Source organism: Xenia sp. Carnegie-2017, unplaced genomic scaffold (assembly GCF_021976095.1).
Source record: "Xenia sp. Carnegie-2017 unplaced genomic scaffold, XeniaSp_v1 HiC_scaffold_14, whole genome shotgun sequence".
Lineage (NCBI taxonomy): Eukaryota > Metazoa > Cnidaria > Anthozoa > Malacalcyonacea > Xeniidae > Xenia > Xenia sp. Carnegie-2017.
The window spans coordinates 3,304,210-3,321,366 of NW_025813447.1; the positions used below are offsets into that span (position 1 = coordinate 3,304,210).

At 35.1% G+C, this 17,157-nt stretch overlaps 3 protein-coding genes and 2 long non-coding RNA genes across 7 annotated transcripts; all 5 read right to left on the minus strand.

Moving 5' to 3' along the window:
- Positions 1-5,087: 5,087 nt before the first annotated feature.
- On the minus strand, positions 5,088-5,565 carry LOC124435003. The gene is made up of 3 exons (XR_006944962.1): positions 5,437-5,565; positions 5,250-5,339; positions 5,088-5,142 (listed from the first exon to the last, which is right to left on the minus strand). It is a non-coding gene; the product is annotated as an uncharacterized LOC124435003 (long non-coding RNA).
- Positions 5,566-6,320: 755 nt separating this feature from the next.
- On the minus strand, positions 6,321-8,061 carry LOC124435004. Of its 2 annotated transcripts, XR_006944963.1 has the most exons (6): positions 7,886-8,061; positions 7,594-7,696; positions 7,228-7,500; positions 6,896-6,977; positions 6,585-6,747; positions 6,321-6,397 (listed from the first exon to the last, which is right to left on the minus strand). XR_006944963.1 is itself a non-coding variant. In XM_046984956.1 (3 exons), exons 1-3 carry the CDS (start codon positions 8,015-8,017, stop codon positions 7,247-7,249), a joined length of 489 nt encoding a protein of 162 aa, XP_046840912.1. In that variant the 5' UTR covers positions 8,018-8,061; the 3' UTR covers positions 7,005-7,246. The 2 variants fall into 2 exon arrangements, 1 of the variants encoding a protein (XP_046840912.1); XM_046984956.1 differs by lacking the exons at positions 6,321-6,397; positions 6,585-6,747; positions 6,896-6,977 and having other exon boundaries at positions 7,005-7,500.
- Positions 8,062-9,984: 1,923 nt separating this feature from the next.
- Positions 9,985-10,593, minus strand: LOC124434508. Of its 2 annotated transcripts, XR_006944803.1 has the most exons (4): positions 10,563-10,593; positions 10,372-10,486; positions 10,128-10,235; positions 9,985-10,055 (listed from the first exon to the last, which is right to left on the minus strand). It is a non-coding gene; the product is annotated as an uncharacterized LOC124434508 (long non-coding RNA). The 2 variants fall into 2 exon arrangements; XR_006944804.1 differs by lacking the exon at positions 10,128-10,235 and having other exon boundaries at positions 9,991-10,055.
- A 2,366-nt stretch (positions 10,594-12,959) lies between these two features.
- Positions 12,960-14,738, minus strand: LOC124434509. The gene is given in 3 exon segments (XM_046984399.1): positions 12,960-13,892; positions 13,895-14,199; positions 14,201-14,738. Coding segments are annotated over 3 exon segments (1,446 nt in total). The 5' UTR covers positions 14,464-14,738; the 3' UTR covers positions 12,960-13,014.
- A 7-nt stretch (positions 14,739-14,745) lies between these two features.
- LOC124434510 lies at positions 14,746-16,512 on the minus strand. Its single transcript, XM_046984400.1, has 4 exons — positions 16,202-16,512; positions 15,780-15,855; positions 15,260-15,369; positions 14,746-15,172 (listed from the first exon to the last, which is right to left on the minus strand). Exons 1-4 carry the CDS (start codon positions 16,361-16,363, stop codon positions 15,068-15,070), a joined length of 453 nt encoding a protein of 150 aa, XP_046840356.1. The 5' UTR covers positions 16,364-16,512; the 3' UTR covers positions 14,746-15,067.
- Positions 16,513-17,157: the final 645 nt, after the last annotated feature.

Consider the following 17,157-nt stretch of genomic DNA (forward strand, 5'->3'; position numbering starts at 1 on the left):
TATTTTTGCTGCGTTTTCTTAATGTTCCGATTTCGGTAAGATTCATGCTTTGAATTCAAAAGACCTTTCTCGGCTTCTTAAAGATTCCAACAGTAGAGAACGTTGACTTAACCTTGACTCGTCACTCCACCGAGCTGATGCCACCATTGACATGTTTTTATTTATGGAAAGCCATAGTGGACAAAAGTAGTCGAGAATTTTTTTCCATCGAGATTATTTTTTACTGTTGAGAATACAGGTTATATAGTCCAGCTAGATAACTTTTTTATAGTCGAGAATTTTTTTGGAGTCGATAATATTTTGGGCAGTCGAGAATTTTTTTGGCAGTCGATAATATTTTGGGCAGTCGAAATTTTGGCAGTCGAGAATTTTTTGGCAATCGAGAATTTTTGACAGTCGAGAATTTTTGGAGTCGAGAATATTTTTGGCAGTCGATAATTTTTTTGAAGTCGAGAATTTTTTTGGCAGTCGACAATTTTCTTGGAGTCGAGATTTTTTTTACAGACGAGAATTTTTGTGGAGTCGAGATGTTTTTTACAGTCGAGAATTTTTTTGGAGTCGAGAATTTGTTTACAGTCGAGAATTTTTATGGCAGTCGAAATTTTTTTCGCACCAATTTTTTCCGCGTTTATAGGCTCATTAAAAACAATATGGCCACTGAATCTTTATCAGGTGCAAGAGAGATACTTTCGCAAATATTTAACCGTATCGAAAAATTTTCGGATGCCTTGGCAAGTACCGGGGCATCTTCCAATAACTATGCTAGTGTTGAAGTCCACGACTCGGTTAAGAATGAAGTAAGAAAGACGTTTGGACAACATTCATTATCATCAGGTATGGAAGTAAATCAACCAAGTAATACAACGCAGTCGCACTGCACAAATCATGCATCCGTCACAGCTTCCTCTTCACATCTGGCAACTCCTTCCTACAATACCAGAAGATATTTCGGTGACCAACAGTCAACTATGAGATCAAATCGTTGGAGAAAATGTTCTAAGTCGAAAAAAGTTAGTACTGGGCCATTCTCGCGTGATATTATCTTACTATCATGTCCAGATGACAAGAATGTACCTCGTCAAGGAGGAAAAGTTTTTCTGCAGGAAAATGATCACATCATCTGTGCGTTTGAATTTCACAAAGAGTGGACTGACATTGACGTAGAACTTGAAATACGCCAAGCTTTTCAAGGAACCCTGCCTGATGACGTGGAAATTGAGATTGTGCATTCTGTCCATACAGCACTTCTCAAACCTACATTAGCTCAAGGTCAATACTTAAATGGTTCTGTAATCAACAGAATCTTTAGTAACAACAAACCAGTTTATATTAGGCCCTGTAGACAAATCTAAATCAGTCTACAAATAAAGAGAAACGTAAAAGGTATAGTCTTCCAGAAAATGTGTTTGACGATGTTGAGGACGATGAATTATGGAGGTTATCAAATGATTCAAGTCTTAATGAAATCTTAATTAACAATTTTTATGGTGGGATTTGAGAAAATATTCTTTTTTTTATTGTTTTGGAGTAAAATCTCTTGAGAAATCTATAGCAGTATATATATACATGTTCTGGGGATGAAAAAAGTTTAAAATATATAATATAAAGCTTTTTATACATTGAAAGGAGCAAAATTGTTTAATGTTTATACTTCAGTATTTGTCATAAACACTTATTCATATATTGTAATTTATCAAGCAAATCAAGCTCAATATGCGTTTTTAACGCATTTATTATCCAACGTACGTACGCAATCAAATGCGTTTTTAACGCATTTATTATCCAGCGTACGTACGTTGGACGGCTATACCAATGTATATATAACATCCATTTTCACCATATACTGCATTGTATAACTACCAAAAGTTACATATGACAGTTCAACAAGTATTTATTCAACAAAATTTTTTCAACGCATTTATTATCCAGCGTACGTTGGACGGCTATTACCCATGTATATATAACATCCATTTTCACCATATACTGCATTGTATAACTACCAAAAGTTACATATGACAGTTCAACAAGTATTTATTCAACAAAATTTTTTTAACGCATTTATTATCCAGCGTACGTACGTTGGACGGCTATTACCATGTATATATAACATCCATTTTCACCATATACTGCATTGTATAACTACCAAAAGTTACATATGACAGTTCAACAAGTATTTATTCAACAAAATTTTTTAACGCATTTATTATCCAGCGTACGTACGTTGGGCGGCTATTACCACGTATATATAACATCCATTTTCACCATATACTACATTGTATAACTAACAAAAAGTTACATACGACAGTTCAACAAGTATTTATTTAACAAAATTTTTTTTAACGCATTTATTATCCAGCGTACGTACGTTGGACGGCTATTACCCATGTATATATAACATCCATTTTCACCATATACTGCATTGTATAACTACCAAAAAGTTACATATGACAGTTCAACAAGTATTTATTCAACAAAATTTTTTTTTAACGCATTTATTATCCAGCGTACGTACGTTGGACGGCTATTACCCATAATATATAACATCCATTTTCACCATATACTGCATTGTATAACTACCAAAAGTTACATATGACAGTTCAACAAGTATTTATTCAACAAAATTTTTCAACGCATTTATTATCCAGCGTACGTACGTTGGACGGCTATTACCCATGTATATATAACATCCATTTTCACCATATACTGCATTGTATAACTACCAAAAAGTTACATATGACAGTTCAACAAGTATTTATTCAACAAAATTTTTTTTAACGCATTTATTATCCAGCGTACGTACGTTGGACGGCTATTACCATGTATATATAACATCCATTTTCACCATATACTGCATTGTATAACTACAAAAAGTTACATATGACAGTTCAACAAGTATTTATTCAACAAAATTTTTTTCAACGCATTTATTATCCAGCGTACGTACGTTGGACGGCTATTACCATGTATATATAACATCCATTTTCACCATATACTGCATTGTATAACTACCAAAAGTTACATATGACAGTTCAACAAGTATTTATTCAACAAAATTTTTTAACGCATTTATTATCCAGCGTACGTACGTTGGACGGCTATTACCATGTATATATAACATCCATTTTCACCATATACTGCATTGTATAACTACCAAAAAGTTACATATGACAGTTCAACAAGTATTTATTCAACAAAATTTTTTTTTAACGCATTTATTATCCAGCGTACGTACGTTGGGCGGCTATTACCCACGTATATATAACATCCATTTTCACCATATACTACATTGTATAACTAACAAAAAGTTACATACGACAGTTCAACAAGTATTTATTTAACAAAAATTTTTTTTTAACGCATTTATTATCTAGCGTACGTACGTTGGGCGGCTATTACACATGTCTATATAACATCCATTTTCACCATATACTGCATTGTATAACTACCAAAAAGTTACATACGACAGTTCAACAAGTATTTATTCAACAAAAAGGTTTTTTCAACGCATTTATTATCCAGCGTATGTACGTTGGGCGGCTATTACATGACTTCGTAACAACTTTTCAAGTGCCTTTTACGTAAATTGATTTTCTAATTAAAGGATTTTCAAGAGCTTAAAGTGCCTGCACAATCCCGTTATACATCATCGCTGGTGCTTTCATAGTCGTCTTCACTTGTTTGACCGTCTTCAGAATCCACTTGTTCATATACAACCACTTTTTCTTCGTCATCCAGAGCCGACACCAGATCACTTTGAAGCATGTCAACATTCCCATGAAATAAATACTGTGGTTTGTCTTTGTTGATGTACAAAGAAAACCTTTTTCTAGATCTATCAACATGCTTCCAATTTGAAAGATCTTCCTGTGTAAAATATCTTCACCGTATTCAACATCAAGTACGTTTTCATGGTTAATAAAACTATTCAAAAAGTCAGTAATTTTGCTGTGCTGTTGAAAGTAGTGACTCCACGTATTTTCCATTTCTGACTTCAACAGGATTTGCTCTTCCTTGGATCGGTCAAGCAAATAGCATAAATCTATAGCCTTCCGTTTAACAGTAAATGGAACTGAACAATCTTCATCAGTAGGTGCAGCTAGATATTCACACAAAAATCATTGTCAGGATCTTTGACAGCATCAAATGTTAATGCGGTATGTGAATGATTAGAATGTGATTCTTTTGCCTCGTTATAAGCTGCGATATCTTTATTGACATCCTTTGTTACTCAGTAATTTGCTTCGAAAGTCTGGATGCCAACGCTTGACCATCTGAAAAACAGAACAAACATACAGAGAACATTACAAAGAAGGCAACATGTAAAGTAATTTACAAACATTGCAAGTGGTATGGAACATTTATGAGATAGGTAGAGTTACCACAGTATTTAGACTTAAGATTTAGGAGAAACCATCTTTCAACAACATTTTCCTCATTCGAGACAAAACACGTTTTTCTTTCCTAGACGCAACCTCGCATTTTGCATTTTCGTACTCTGAGTCAGTATTTTGCCAGCGTGCAGAAATTGAGTTTTCCCTTTCCATGATCTTCAACTGCTCGTCAATTCTAAACAGTAAATACCAAATCATTACAAATATAAGGCACGGTCAGATAAGCACCTGCAATTTATACATCTCTACTTGTACGTACGTATAAAAACAAGAAATAATTTTTTATTCGATATTCCAACTTATTATTCACAATGTTACGACGTACATTAATAGCTTCAAAATTTTCCCAGTTCATTTTTCTAAATGCACACTGTTTAAGACTTTAATATCTCTAGGAACAAGTTCAACTTTTCAAACATACTTTTCATCTGATTAAATCGAACAGTCAGTTCACTTGGATCAGTGCAACCATTCCATCGATGGTAAAGATCAGCGTACAAGTCCAGGTATATAACGTACTTGCATTTCCAATCTTCTTCTTCTGTAAGTTGTTGAAGATTTACGTATATTTGTTAAAAAAAGTTTTCTGTGGGCAAAACATTCCACATAATGAGCATCAATAATTATGTGTCAAATCTGTTCCATAGCTACAAGCCATTGTTTCTCAATTACTAACCAGTCTCAACTTCACGACCAAAAGTCGATTCGTCCTTCATCCACTCACGAATATTATCTATTGAAATCCTGTGAGCTTTAGATAATGAAAAAGAAAATTTACTGCTTTCATGTGAGTCGTAAATAGTTCATATCCAAAATCGGTCAAATATAACCACACAGCAAATACAAACATATACTCACACGGAAAGCACCTGCATAACTTTTCAATATCTGATTTTGCAGTTTCTTCCACGTCAACAGCTCGCTTCATCCTTGCCATCAGCAAATTGCCTCAAAAAACAAAATTTAATTCATACCTGCTATTACATAATATGATGACATGTTAGCTATGTATATGTTCAAACAAAGAAACAAAAACTAGTTATACCTAAATTAATCTTCGTTTTCTTTCCATAATGTAAAAGAGCATCACTGAGTACATCAACTCTGTGACTTGGACGCATTTCTTTAGTCATTCTGCTAAATTTGCGAATGTAAGCCCACAATCTCTCCTACATCTCACCGTCAGTTAGGCCAAATCCTTCTTTACGACGGGGACTAAATTTAACCTTTACAAGAAAGATTTAGCAAAAATTATTGATTTTTATAATTTTATCATCTACAATACCATTAGTTATGACAGCATAAAACCCAGGTATCACCATCTGTTAATACGTATGAAAATAAAACAATAACAACTAACTTGGCATCGTCCAACATGGCCATAGCAGTGAAAAATTGGAATTGAAAATTGAAAAATGTCAATAATTGGATCCTCCAAATTCTTTTTGTAAAAAACAAAATAAAGAAAAACATGTGAAAGACTACCTTTTCAAAGAAAAAAGTGTTGAGGGAAAGTTATTGACTAAGGAAACAGTTAACAAAGCAACTATTGTCAATTGAATATTACCTGTAAGTGTTTCACCAACATGCATGCAACATCATACAATATGTTTATTTTGAGTGCAGGTTTATCAGCATTATCTTTCTCTAATTCTTGGAGAACATAAACTGCATAGCTCAATCTATAAAATATGTAGAATATTTTTTTAAATAATGCAACCACATGTATGCAAAAAGCTTCAGCACTTGCACAAAGCAATGAAAGTAGCAAACCAACTGAAAAAATAAATTTACACCATCAAATGCAAGCATCTTAACCACCTCATTCAAACCAAGAACATTTAGGTAAAAATAGAGAAAATGTGTGTAACACCTCTCTCCATGTTTCAAATTTAAGAATTTTTAGGAAACTCATGTCGACAGCCTGTAAAGATTGCTGTTTCATCAAGAGCTCTGTAGCGATTCATTGATCGAACAGCATTCCCAGCAAGAAAACCATGACACTCCTATAAGTATCAGTATGTAACAAACAAAAAAGTATACAAGAGCTTTATTTCCTAAAGCCCACGGCACAAATTTATTGAAAATAAAACTATGTGGTAGAGAATGTAAAAATCAAATATATTCAAAGCACTGTAACTTCCATGCCTGAATTTTCATTAGAATAACAAAGTATATTAAAGCTACATTGACCTTGTTTGATGTAGGTGTGGTATAATTGGCAACAAATTGATCAACATGTGTCTGATCATAGAACATCAGCTGTTCAAATAGAGGTTTTCCAATACTCTGCCCAGCTTTTTTTCCTTCGTCCAATAAAAAGAGCATCAAGAGACTCAAAGATCACACCATCAGTCTTCAATAAAATGGTGAAGGATAAAATCATGCAATGTATTTGAGTTCAATGATGCAAATGATGCAGTCAAAAAGGTGTTTAAGATAGCATTGCTAATGTTCTTTTTACTAAATTGTCATTGTTAAACGAGTAATACGAATATACTCACTTTGGGACAAGCAGGACAGATATTTCCTTCATCAAGCTCAGGAATAACACAGCTCAACATGTTTAGTTCATGTCTGTAAATTCTGAAAAAAAAACAATGACACAAAGAAAGCAATTATGCACTCTTAAACAAATGACATAAACAAAATACAGTGCAATACAGTAATACTTGAGGAAAAATCCTTTCTCATCATAAACTTTAGCATTTTGATTTCCTCCAATTAAATACATCTCTTAAGATGAGATTCTTAGGCTATAAAATTGACTGCAACTTTCCCAGCAATTCATAATTAGTACAGCAGTGCAATAAATCAGTGACCTACATGCAATTACCTGTATTCTTCAAAAGCATCTATAATGACAGGATACATTTTGGTGTTGCATAAGAAGAAAATATGTGGTTGTGATTAAACTCTTCAAATGACTGACAAATGCTTTTTATTGATGCCTGGCATTCCATCTGCACAGAATGAACCAATTCAAAAAACTCAATTGCAAATGCAATTCTTGGTTGTGTAGGTGTTCCACCCCAAAGGCCAAATTGCAGAAGTTGAACAAACTCGGAAGAGCATGAGCAAAACTGTACCTCAACAGTACAAAAGGTGCCTAAAAATTGAAAAAGATCCAAAATTATAATTGTGTTGAACCATCCCAGCTAAAATGAAGAAACTTTTACAGCACATTTTACATATAACATACCTTTAACATCAACAACAGAAACACTTCTTTTGTGACAAGCTGTTTGGCATGAACAATCATACACCAGCATGTTCATGAGTTTATATGGCCAAAACATGCCATCCTACAAAGCAATGAATAACCTCATAGAAATTCATTGTAATCAATCCCTTTCTTGCAATCATAAAAATATTAGATTAGTGCTTTGTAGCATGTTTCACAATGTAAACTCTCATTTTATTTTTGCATTTTTATTGCAAGTGTTGAGTGAGTTAACTGTAAAGACTTTTATAATCTACCTCATAAAGGTTACCTTAAATATTTCAACATGATGACAAATATTTACGGTTGTGTGCATCTTTAACATACAGTTCTCACAATACTTTGCCATTGGACCACAATCGCTGCACCTAAACTTTGCTTCATTATCACAATGAATACACATCCGATTGCTCCAATTTTTGCCAGCAAACTGAAATGTATTCTTTATAACTGAATGTCCAAATTTTCCCATGCTTTTTTTTTTCTTTCTGGTAATAAGAAGCTGATTCTTCACAATCATGGCGAACATCACTTTCAAGATCACTGTTATCTTGTTCCATTCCCAGTTCATGGCCTTCCAATGCACCACAATTATCAGGACTGTTAATAGAACAGCTTCCTCTATGATCCTCAGTAACCAATTCTGACAAATCCACCTCCTCTCTCTCAACATGGCCATCCTCATCATGATATGTGACAGCTACAGTTGCTTTAAACCTTTTATTTGTCCTACAAAAATTATCATAAAAATTTATAAAATGATAATAAATGTTGAAAAGTCTAACAGCTATAAGGCCGTTATTTGGTGTACCTTGGCATCTTTTAACATTACCAGTAAGAAAATCACAAATCAGAAAATATTATCGATATTACCAATGACACAATAACATAAGTTAATCGACCAAAGTACAACGTCGATATCTTCTGACTACCAGCCGACGTTTTGTACCCGTACTTTACCGCCTTCCACGTCTCACAAGGAATGGGGAAAAGTCAGTGAACTCCATATATATATATATGTTTGTAATCTATTGTTTTATAGTAATTGAACACAGATCAAATAGTTACATAGCACAACCAAACTTGTGAGTTGTGAGCTGGCTTTGCCACACCATTGTTATATATACATTAGATGGGCAGTGCTTAGACTTTTCTTCAAGTCTAAATTGGAGAAATAAGACAGCTCCATCCCTCCACTAGTCTTGGGGTTCACCTTCGGCAAGTGATAGCACCCTCCAGCATACCTCCTGGGGTCACCGGTTATTATTATAATTTAAAAAGCAAATCAATGTTATCGATTGCCACTATAGCAAAATTCACATAAATTTAACTACGTTTTCAATGAAAATATAGTTGATCTGTTTGTTTTGTATTTATAGTCTATCGTGAAAAAATGCATTATATATTGCATCCTTTTGTTAAAAAAATAAACGTATGGATTTCATTTCAACGATATATATTTATATTTATATATGATCCTCACCTTGCTTCTCGATTTATCACTTTGATTCACTTTCCGTGAACCTTTTCATTCCAAAAAGTTCGTTATTTTTACGCTCTGATCAAGATCCGAACTCTAACATTACCAAGGGAAAATTGATTTTCGTCTCACAAGACGAATGGGGTGATGATCGGGGACGCGCCTATTAAATTCCTGGTCAGCGGCAAAAGCCTTGACATAATAATCGCTATAAGTACAATATGTTTCTTGTATAAAATTTCATAACACAAATCAACACAAAGTATACAGCACAGCGCCCACATTGGCTTTTACAAAATATGCGGTCTTTTTTATAACGAATTTTACTGCAAACGCGCATTGTGAAGTATATTATTCTTTGTTATTGAGCTTGCTTGTAATATGTTCTAAAAGATATTGATGATGCTCAAAAGTATTCTAATCGGTAAGTCGTTTTTATTCGGCACTTTTAAATCTTACAATTTATGTTTTGTATTATTAATTTATTATACAATTGTCATGTCTGATTATGGGCAAGCAAAGTACTCTGTCAGAGTTTGTCCAAAGTCAACATTCAGACAACTTGCATGAAGTACTGCCCACATGAATCACATCCCAACCAGTCTTCACCATCATCTATCTTGCAAATCTTGCATACCAAACTAAATAAAATAAATTTTACACATTTACTTATGGTATAGTAAACAAGCACACAATTTATAACATTACAAATGTCAGATTGATTTTATGGATAATTCCAACAAATAAATCGACTTTAATGTTTTGTCTAGTTTAATGTTTTGTCAATTAAATAAAATCTATAATTTGCCCCTTTTATTAAAATATTTAAAAATATAATTTTTTGTTATTACTCATAAATGTCATCATAGCAAGAACCCATAATCGTTGAAGTCACGTGCCTCACTTTTCTCATGTCAAACTTTGCATTTATGTCAAGATTTTGACTCAGATATTCAGCAAACTGAAATGATAAAAATAAAATAGATTTTTTTTAAATTGTTATTTCTTAGAACACAATGTCAAAACAACTAACAGGCAAATAATTATTCCACAGTTAAACCCATCCTCTTGCACATAGTGTGAAGGCTGAATAATAGACCAAGTTGATGTGTTCCACCCACTTTTTAGATCAACAAGGGCACTTTATAAACAAAGGGATTATATTATCAACTGCACTATATCAATGTTGCTGTGTGTATTCAAGACATTGAAGTGATTCATTGAATTGGAATTTCAAATACTGGTATTTGTCAAGGAAGTAATGTATGTATACTTACCAAATGCTTTTGATAAACTGTGAAAGTTCAACTCTTGTTGCTTCGCTGATAACTTCTTCTACATGACCTTCCATAGGATCAAGGTAGTATACCATCTCTTTTGTTTGTCGATTACCTTTAAAGTGACAATATTGAAAATAATAAAAATTTGTTGCCTTGTCTTAGCTATGTTGTATCCATATTGTATTTACCAAAAGTGTCCAATGGCTCCCAGACATATTGAGAGGAATATTATTGTGTCAATCGACGTGTACTAGATCCTCGTTGCACCAACTGACATACATATGATTCTGCTGGTAGGACACCAGGATATTCACATGAAAGTTTCCATAAAGCATTGATAACCTATAACAATCAGGCTCAATTACCATTTCATCATTTGTCTCTGATGCATGATAATCATATGTGAGCTGTAGAGTGTTTAATCACTTGACTTGTATCACTAAGCCATCCAGGTGCCAAAGTTTTATTTTCAATTAGTGTGGCAGCATATTTAGTCATCTCATTTGGTGGAATGAGGGTCCATAAATCCTGAAGAGTCACTTTGTTTGGTCCAAATTCTAGCATTTGATCACCTAACTTAATTCCATTTAGAGAGCATTCAGTAAGCGATCCAGTGGATTTGCCTTGTGCTCAGCTGAGACCAGAGGCCATGGCAGGGGGCATTGGGGCAAGTGCCCCCCACTTTTTACAACAGGGAAAAATTTGCCCTTTTTCTGGAATGAAAGTGCCCTTTCATGGTGTAGAAATGCCCTTGTTTTAGGTAAAATTGGACTGAAGAAGTTTTTCTTAGATAAAAGTAGCCCGAGAGTAGAACAAAGTCTGTCGACATCATGCAAAATCAGCTATAGCTTAGTTTTTATCTTGATTACCCAGATGGATCAAAAATCGCGTTTGTTGATTGGGTAGACGTCGCAATTTGCAGAGTACATGAGACTATAATTCTACGGCAACGCATTGCTCCTGTCGTATTGTCTTTCAGGCCATTGGTCCTACAAAACTGTTGACAATTCATGATCATAATAATTGAAAATTTTGCGGTTTAAATCACTTTAATCAAAATCATCATGCCTAGAGCTGCTAGGTGAAAACGAGAAAAGGAAAAAGCTTGTAGAAACAGCTAAAAGGTTGCGAAAACTGACGAGTTTTTAGTAGTGCTCCAGCAGAGAATGTTATTGACCAAAACATCGACTCTAGGTCTAGTTTGACACTGCCGTCAGCTACAGAATCAACGTATTTATCTCCTCATTCTCATTCCAAACCAAAATTCGGCAATTCTGAGTTTATATCGTCTTTAGAGATACTAGTCGCGCCGCCGACCGAGCCAGTTCACACACCTTCTCAAAACCTAACATATGCGTCTTTGACAAGTTCCACGACTACCACCCTATTGGTAGGACCTATGCAAATTGAGTCAACGGAATGTTTGCTAGGACTCGATTGTAAATTTGTGCTGTACAGGCCGACAGCCTTACCATCCTACAGAAGAAATAAAGCACACGTACTTTGATTTACTTTGTTGCTCCAATGAGCGCAGCCTCTGGAGAACTTTTTTTTCATGCCAGCGGCTTGTCAAGACACATCTCAGGAGCACAATGACGGCAGCACGCTACAATAATCTTATTGTTATGGATGTAAACAAGGCCAGAACTGACGAACTGGACTTACGTTTAATAGCTAAGGACTTTGTTCTGAAAACGAACGTAGGGTTAGATTTTTGGGAAGTTTTATTGAGATCGCTTTACTTAATGAAATTGTTCATGTAGTCATCTTAGTTTGTTAGCACGCACGCCGAGCAGTAGTGAATACGCATAGCATTTTAAGAATGTTTACCAATATTTTGCAGACTTTGAAACTTAATCATGATTCATGAAACAATGCATATCTGTAATATACTAAAACAGTAAGCTGCAAGCTCACATGCCCTTTTCGGTCAGTGCCCCCCCACTTTTGAGATACTTCCGCGGCCCTGGCTGAGACGTCAACACTACAGTTGCCATTTAGGAAAGAAAAGTGGACTATGTGTAATGGTATAGTCCTCACTCATATTAAATAATTACTACATAGTAAATATAAATACTACACTGAAATGTTACTACCCCCCTCTCATCATTGCACAAATATTTTTGGAAAATTTTTCTCCATTCAATATTTCTCTATTGCTATGTGTTTGCACCTGCTTGAATTTCTTTTTTCATTCTCCTGGTTTTGCACATTAGTGGACACCTATGAAAATAAAAAGACTACTTTCAGAAAATACTCGTGACGAGATGTAATCTAAAGAATTACGAACAACTTTTCAAACGTTGTTTTCGAGTATGTAAAAATGAGTGCGATTTAGAAGACAAAACCCACAATTTGGTGATGCCCTTCGTATCGTATATCTAATGGCTGGTGAAAATTAATTTTGAAACAATACTTTAATAAGATATTGGAAAGTAAGATAAGTGCTTTTGTGTTTTTACTCTTTTCGGACGGATAAGAAATTTTTTAAACATAAAAGTAATCATTTGAGAGCTTTTGAGAAATGACAAGAAAGCAATTCAATAACTTGTCTTACTTGTGCCATTTCATCGCCCATTAGTAAGATCTATTGTAAATGGTGTAGACTTTTTTGTCTTGCGTCGTCTGGGAGGTAGGGCCTTATGAAAGATTTGATGGTATTTTGTCTCGGTAACCTTTAACTTTTTTTTTCACAGGACTCAATCGAAGAGGCAAACCATTTTCTGTGGGAAAGTTTTGTTCAAGAAACTGTTTCAAGCTTTCAGCTTTTTGCACTGCTTCTTGTAGAGTGGTCTCGTTGTCGATCAGGAAGGTCATACTGTGTATTTGGCCCAGTTGTTCTTGCAAGATCTTTCTGAGCCTTTTGGAACTTTTGTTTGAAGTAGTTTCAAACTTAACTGTTTCTTCGTGGGGTGTGTCGTGGATATATTTTTTGTTATCAGAAGACAACGATTCGTGCAAAACAACGTCTCTTTTGATGGTGCTCCATGATGACGTATTGGCTTCCTCTAGTTCTTCTGGCGTAGTATCTTGTGGCAATCCAAGAGGTTCATTGTCGAGAGTGATGAAAACGCTATTTCGGTAGTCTTCTGGAAGACTTTCGAAATCCCACTCGTCATAGAAAGAAAAAACTGCGAAAAAATGTTTGCAAGGGAAATGGGTAGTGTGCCATATGTTGCAGGTACAACTTGGTTCTCGGAAGTCTATGAAATGTTTCTTTCCAACATTGCTCTCGCTCTTGACATTGAACGTGCCCTTCTTTAAATTAACCGGAGTTATGTCGTCCTGTTTGAAAATGGCTGAAGCGTATCGATTTTTAGGCAACATTTCAAAAGTGCGGAGTCTGTTGTGCAAGTATTCTGGGATTGATGGGTTGTACTTGCAGTAGGCGCTGCTCAGTCGCAGGTTTGCATCCAAATAGTGCTGAAGAACATCGGGAATGAAAGATTCAACCAACATCACCGCAATACCATACACAGATTTGTCAATACTTTGGGGTAAGTATTCGTATTTAAAGACTCAACGCCATTGTTAGTATTAACAATGTTGGTGACTTGCTGTTTTCGAAAAGCGTGTGCCCATCTGACAGCGCAAGAAAACCACGTACGGTCAACATATTCTCTCATCTTGCTGCATTCTTTATACACTTTGGACTCTCGAAAATCTTTTACTGCCTTGTCGTACTCCTGTTTGGTACTGACATTAGCAATCTTTTTCATTTGCAGAAGGAAGTGTTGTTGCTGTTCATATGACAATCCATTCTTGCTTGCTGAAGCCCACCGTTTTAGCGCTTGCAGCCTGTGAAAGTCGCAAACATAATACATCGGGAAAACTTTTTTCTATCGCGCCTATTTCTGCTAATGAGTAATCCACCATAAAATATTTTGGGTTCCATGCTGGATTCCATCCTTTTATAATAGCCAGAGCCTCTTCTATGGCTTCTTCGGTCTCCGTCTGGCACATAAATTCAGCCACAACTTTGTAGCCAACGTTTGAATGAACGCACACAAAGAAAAGCGGTATTGCGTACTTCGTTGTTTTGTATGTGGCGTCCATGAGACACAATTGTCCGCCATAACGAATCAACATTCGTTGTTGCCAATGCTCTTGATGCACAAACAAAAACTTTTTATCCTCCTTTGGAGGAATATCGTTTCTGGAAGCGTTATCTCTTGTGCGGTAGAAAAACTTGCTGCTTGGAGAATTCTGTTTCCAGGTTTCTACCTTCCTGCGCAGGGACTCTTGATCGTCTTTGCAGTCCTTAAGGGACTCTATTGCTTTTGCTACGTGGTTTCGAATATCCTTTTTATTTGGATAGTACCGTTTATTTGTCTTGCGCGGTGTAGCCTTTTGTCCGTCTTGTGGAAATAATCTCTTCAACGTATTGATCAAGACACCTTTTGACTTCTGTGATTTTAATTACATTGCGTTTTACCAAACTATAAACTTTCGTGACCAGTCGGTAATCCATTCGCTGCCCAACTGTTGCCGTGGCACCAATGGCGTGACTTGAATGAGCACTACTAAGAGGTATTTTTAGGTAAAATCGACTGCTGGCGCGAATTTGTGAGGAGGAATCGTTATCCATCTCTCTAAATACTCTCCGTTTTGCCATAACCAAGCTGTTTTCTGATGTAAATTGTTCTCGATCGATGTAGTAGTCGAGAAATACTCTGACTTGTCTTATTTGCACTTATGCTGGACAATCCAGTTTTCTACTGTTCTGTAATCGAATCCGTCCCTTTTCTTCATAATCATGGTCACTTTTTACGTCGTGTCTGCGAGTGCCTCTGCTGTCCTGAGAAGTTTGTTAAAATAAAACAGTGTGGTGTCAAGACAAATTGTGCACAAATAAATCTTAAATATCATAACGAAGAATACATACTTTCGCGCTCCCATGTAAACAATGTCTTGTTTCGTTGCTCACAATCAAAAACGGATTTCCAAAAAACTCAATTGGAATATTTCCCTTCTTGCTTTCAAACACTGGCGGTGCTAGAAAAAATAAATGATATGTTTTTTCAGCATTTTGTTTGTCTTCAAGTAAAACATTCTTATTATGCTAAGCTATGCAGATGTGTTATATGCTAAGCTATGCAGATGTGTTATATAATAAAATGTATTTAAAAGAGATAGCAAAATAATTGGCGAGTCATTGAACGGTTTTTTCCTAATGAGTTTTTTGCTAATATAGATAGAAATGACTGTTAGATTCGATTCTTCTAACTCCATAATGGAATGTCTTTGCGATTATAAAATGTTAATTGGTCATGCAATATTGAAGAAAGGGGGGGGGAGGGGAATGTAGCAGGCTATGCTGCCCAATTTATGCGTCGGTTGAAAATTTCTTGGTGTTTTCTCGCTTTAATTTGGGGTAAGATGCTTGATGCGGTTGAGTTGATTACCTGTAAGTGAAAAACGTTTATTGCCCCTTGTTTTTGAGTGGTTGTCAGCTTTCACAAACGAGATAGAATCAATTACCTAAATTCAAAAACCTCTTTCACTTTTCAAATATATTAACGCGTGAAATCAATTTATCAACGTTTACGTATTACGGCCTTTGAAAGTTAACTGTTCAACAATTACAAAAACCTTTTCAAGCCGACAATGTGAAGAAATAAATTATAAAACATACTTCAAAAAACATGATCTAGTAAACTTAGCTATATTAGCTTTATAATGACTATGAAATAATGTCAAAATATTGCTTTTAGATTTTGTTTCTTGCTATTATAACTGAAATTTTGAGTTTACATGATGATGTTTTTCGGAATATGTTACAAATTGTTTGCAGTATGGTGTAACAATTGAAAACAAACTACGAGACCTGAAACTGTTCAAGAAGTTCTTCCATTTGCTCCACCGTTCCATCAATGTATCCTGTGCAGTAATTTTCCAGAATTTGCACACTTGCGAGTTTTTCTCTAAGGAAGTTTACTTGTTTATTTGAGCATTCTGCAGATTCACGCTGAAGAATTGTCTGCACCATATACTGAGTATGAAACACGAAATTTGTTCCTTAATATATTTTAGTCTGTTGAAATGTTTAATAATGAGCCAGAGCAAACACTCGAACGGTTATACGTCTTTATATGAATTTCATTCCACGAGCCAGTAATGTGCCCACTATTTTTTTCACTTTTGATGCGAGGTTTTTATATTTTTTCTTAACTAGTTGGAGTTAAGGCGAGACCTATAAAGCACTTGAAAAACGCAAGTACCTATACGTAAGAATGAAAAGTGCGCGAATATTGAACATATAAATTAAAGATAGGCTATCTAGGTGCAGTTAAGGCGAGACCGATAAAGCACTGAAAAACGCAAGTACCTATACGTAAGAATGAAAAGTGCGCGAATATTGAACATATAAATTAAAGATAGGCTATCTAGGTGCAGTTAAGGCGAGACCGATAAAGCACTTGAAAACGCAAGTACATATACGTAAGAATGAAAAGTGCGCGAATATTCAGCATAATGAGTATAGGCATTGAGGATAGGCCATTTCCTATGATCTAAGTAGTAGCTTCGAGATTTAATCTCATACGTAAATTTAACGTCACAATGCGCGTTTGAAGCAACATTTGTTATAAAAATGACGACAGGTTTTGAGCAGAATAATTAGGATTAGAATACTTTGAGCATCATCAATATCTTATAGAACATATTACAAGCAAGCTCAATAACAAAGAATAATATACTTCACGCGTTTGCAGTAACATTCGTTATAAAAAGACCGCATATTTTGTAAAAGCCAAATGAACATATAATACAATGTGGGCGCTG

Excerpts from the sequence above, each read along its gene's own strand:
- LOC124435004 (XM_046984956.1), bottom strand. The coding sequence starts at position 8,017 with ATGTGTATTCATTGTGATAATGAAGCAAAGTTTAGGTGCAGCGATTGT. Across the intron at positions 7,697-7,885 it reads ATCATGTTGAAATATTTAAG|GATGGCATGTTTTGGCCATA; the intron begins GTAACCTTTATG and ends ATTGCTTTGTAG. Across the intron at positions 7,501-7,593 it reads TTCTGTTGTTGATGTTAAAG|GCACCTTTTGTACTGTTGAG; the intron begins GTATGTTATATG and ends TTCAATTTTTAG.
- LOC124434510 (XM_046984400.1), bottom strand. The coding sequence starts at position 16,363 with ATGGTGCAGACAATTCTTCAGCGTGAATCTGCAGAATGCTCAAATAAA. Across the intron at positions 15,856-16,201 it reads AACTTCTTGAACAGTTTCAG|GTAATTGATTCTATCTCGTT; the intron begins GTCTCGTAGTTT and ends TTTTGAATTTAG. Across the intron at positions 15,370-15,779 it reads TAAACGTTTTTCACTTACAG|CACCGCCAGTGTTTGAAAGC; the intron begins GTAATCAACTCA and ends TATTTTTTCTAG.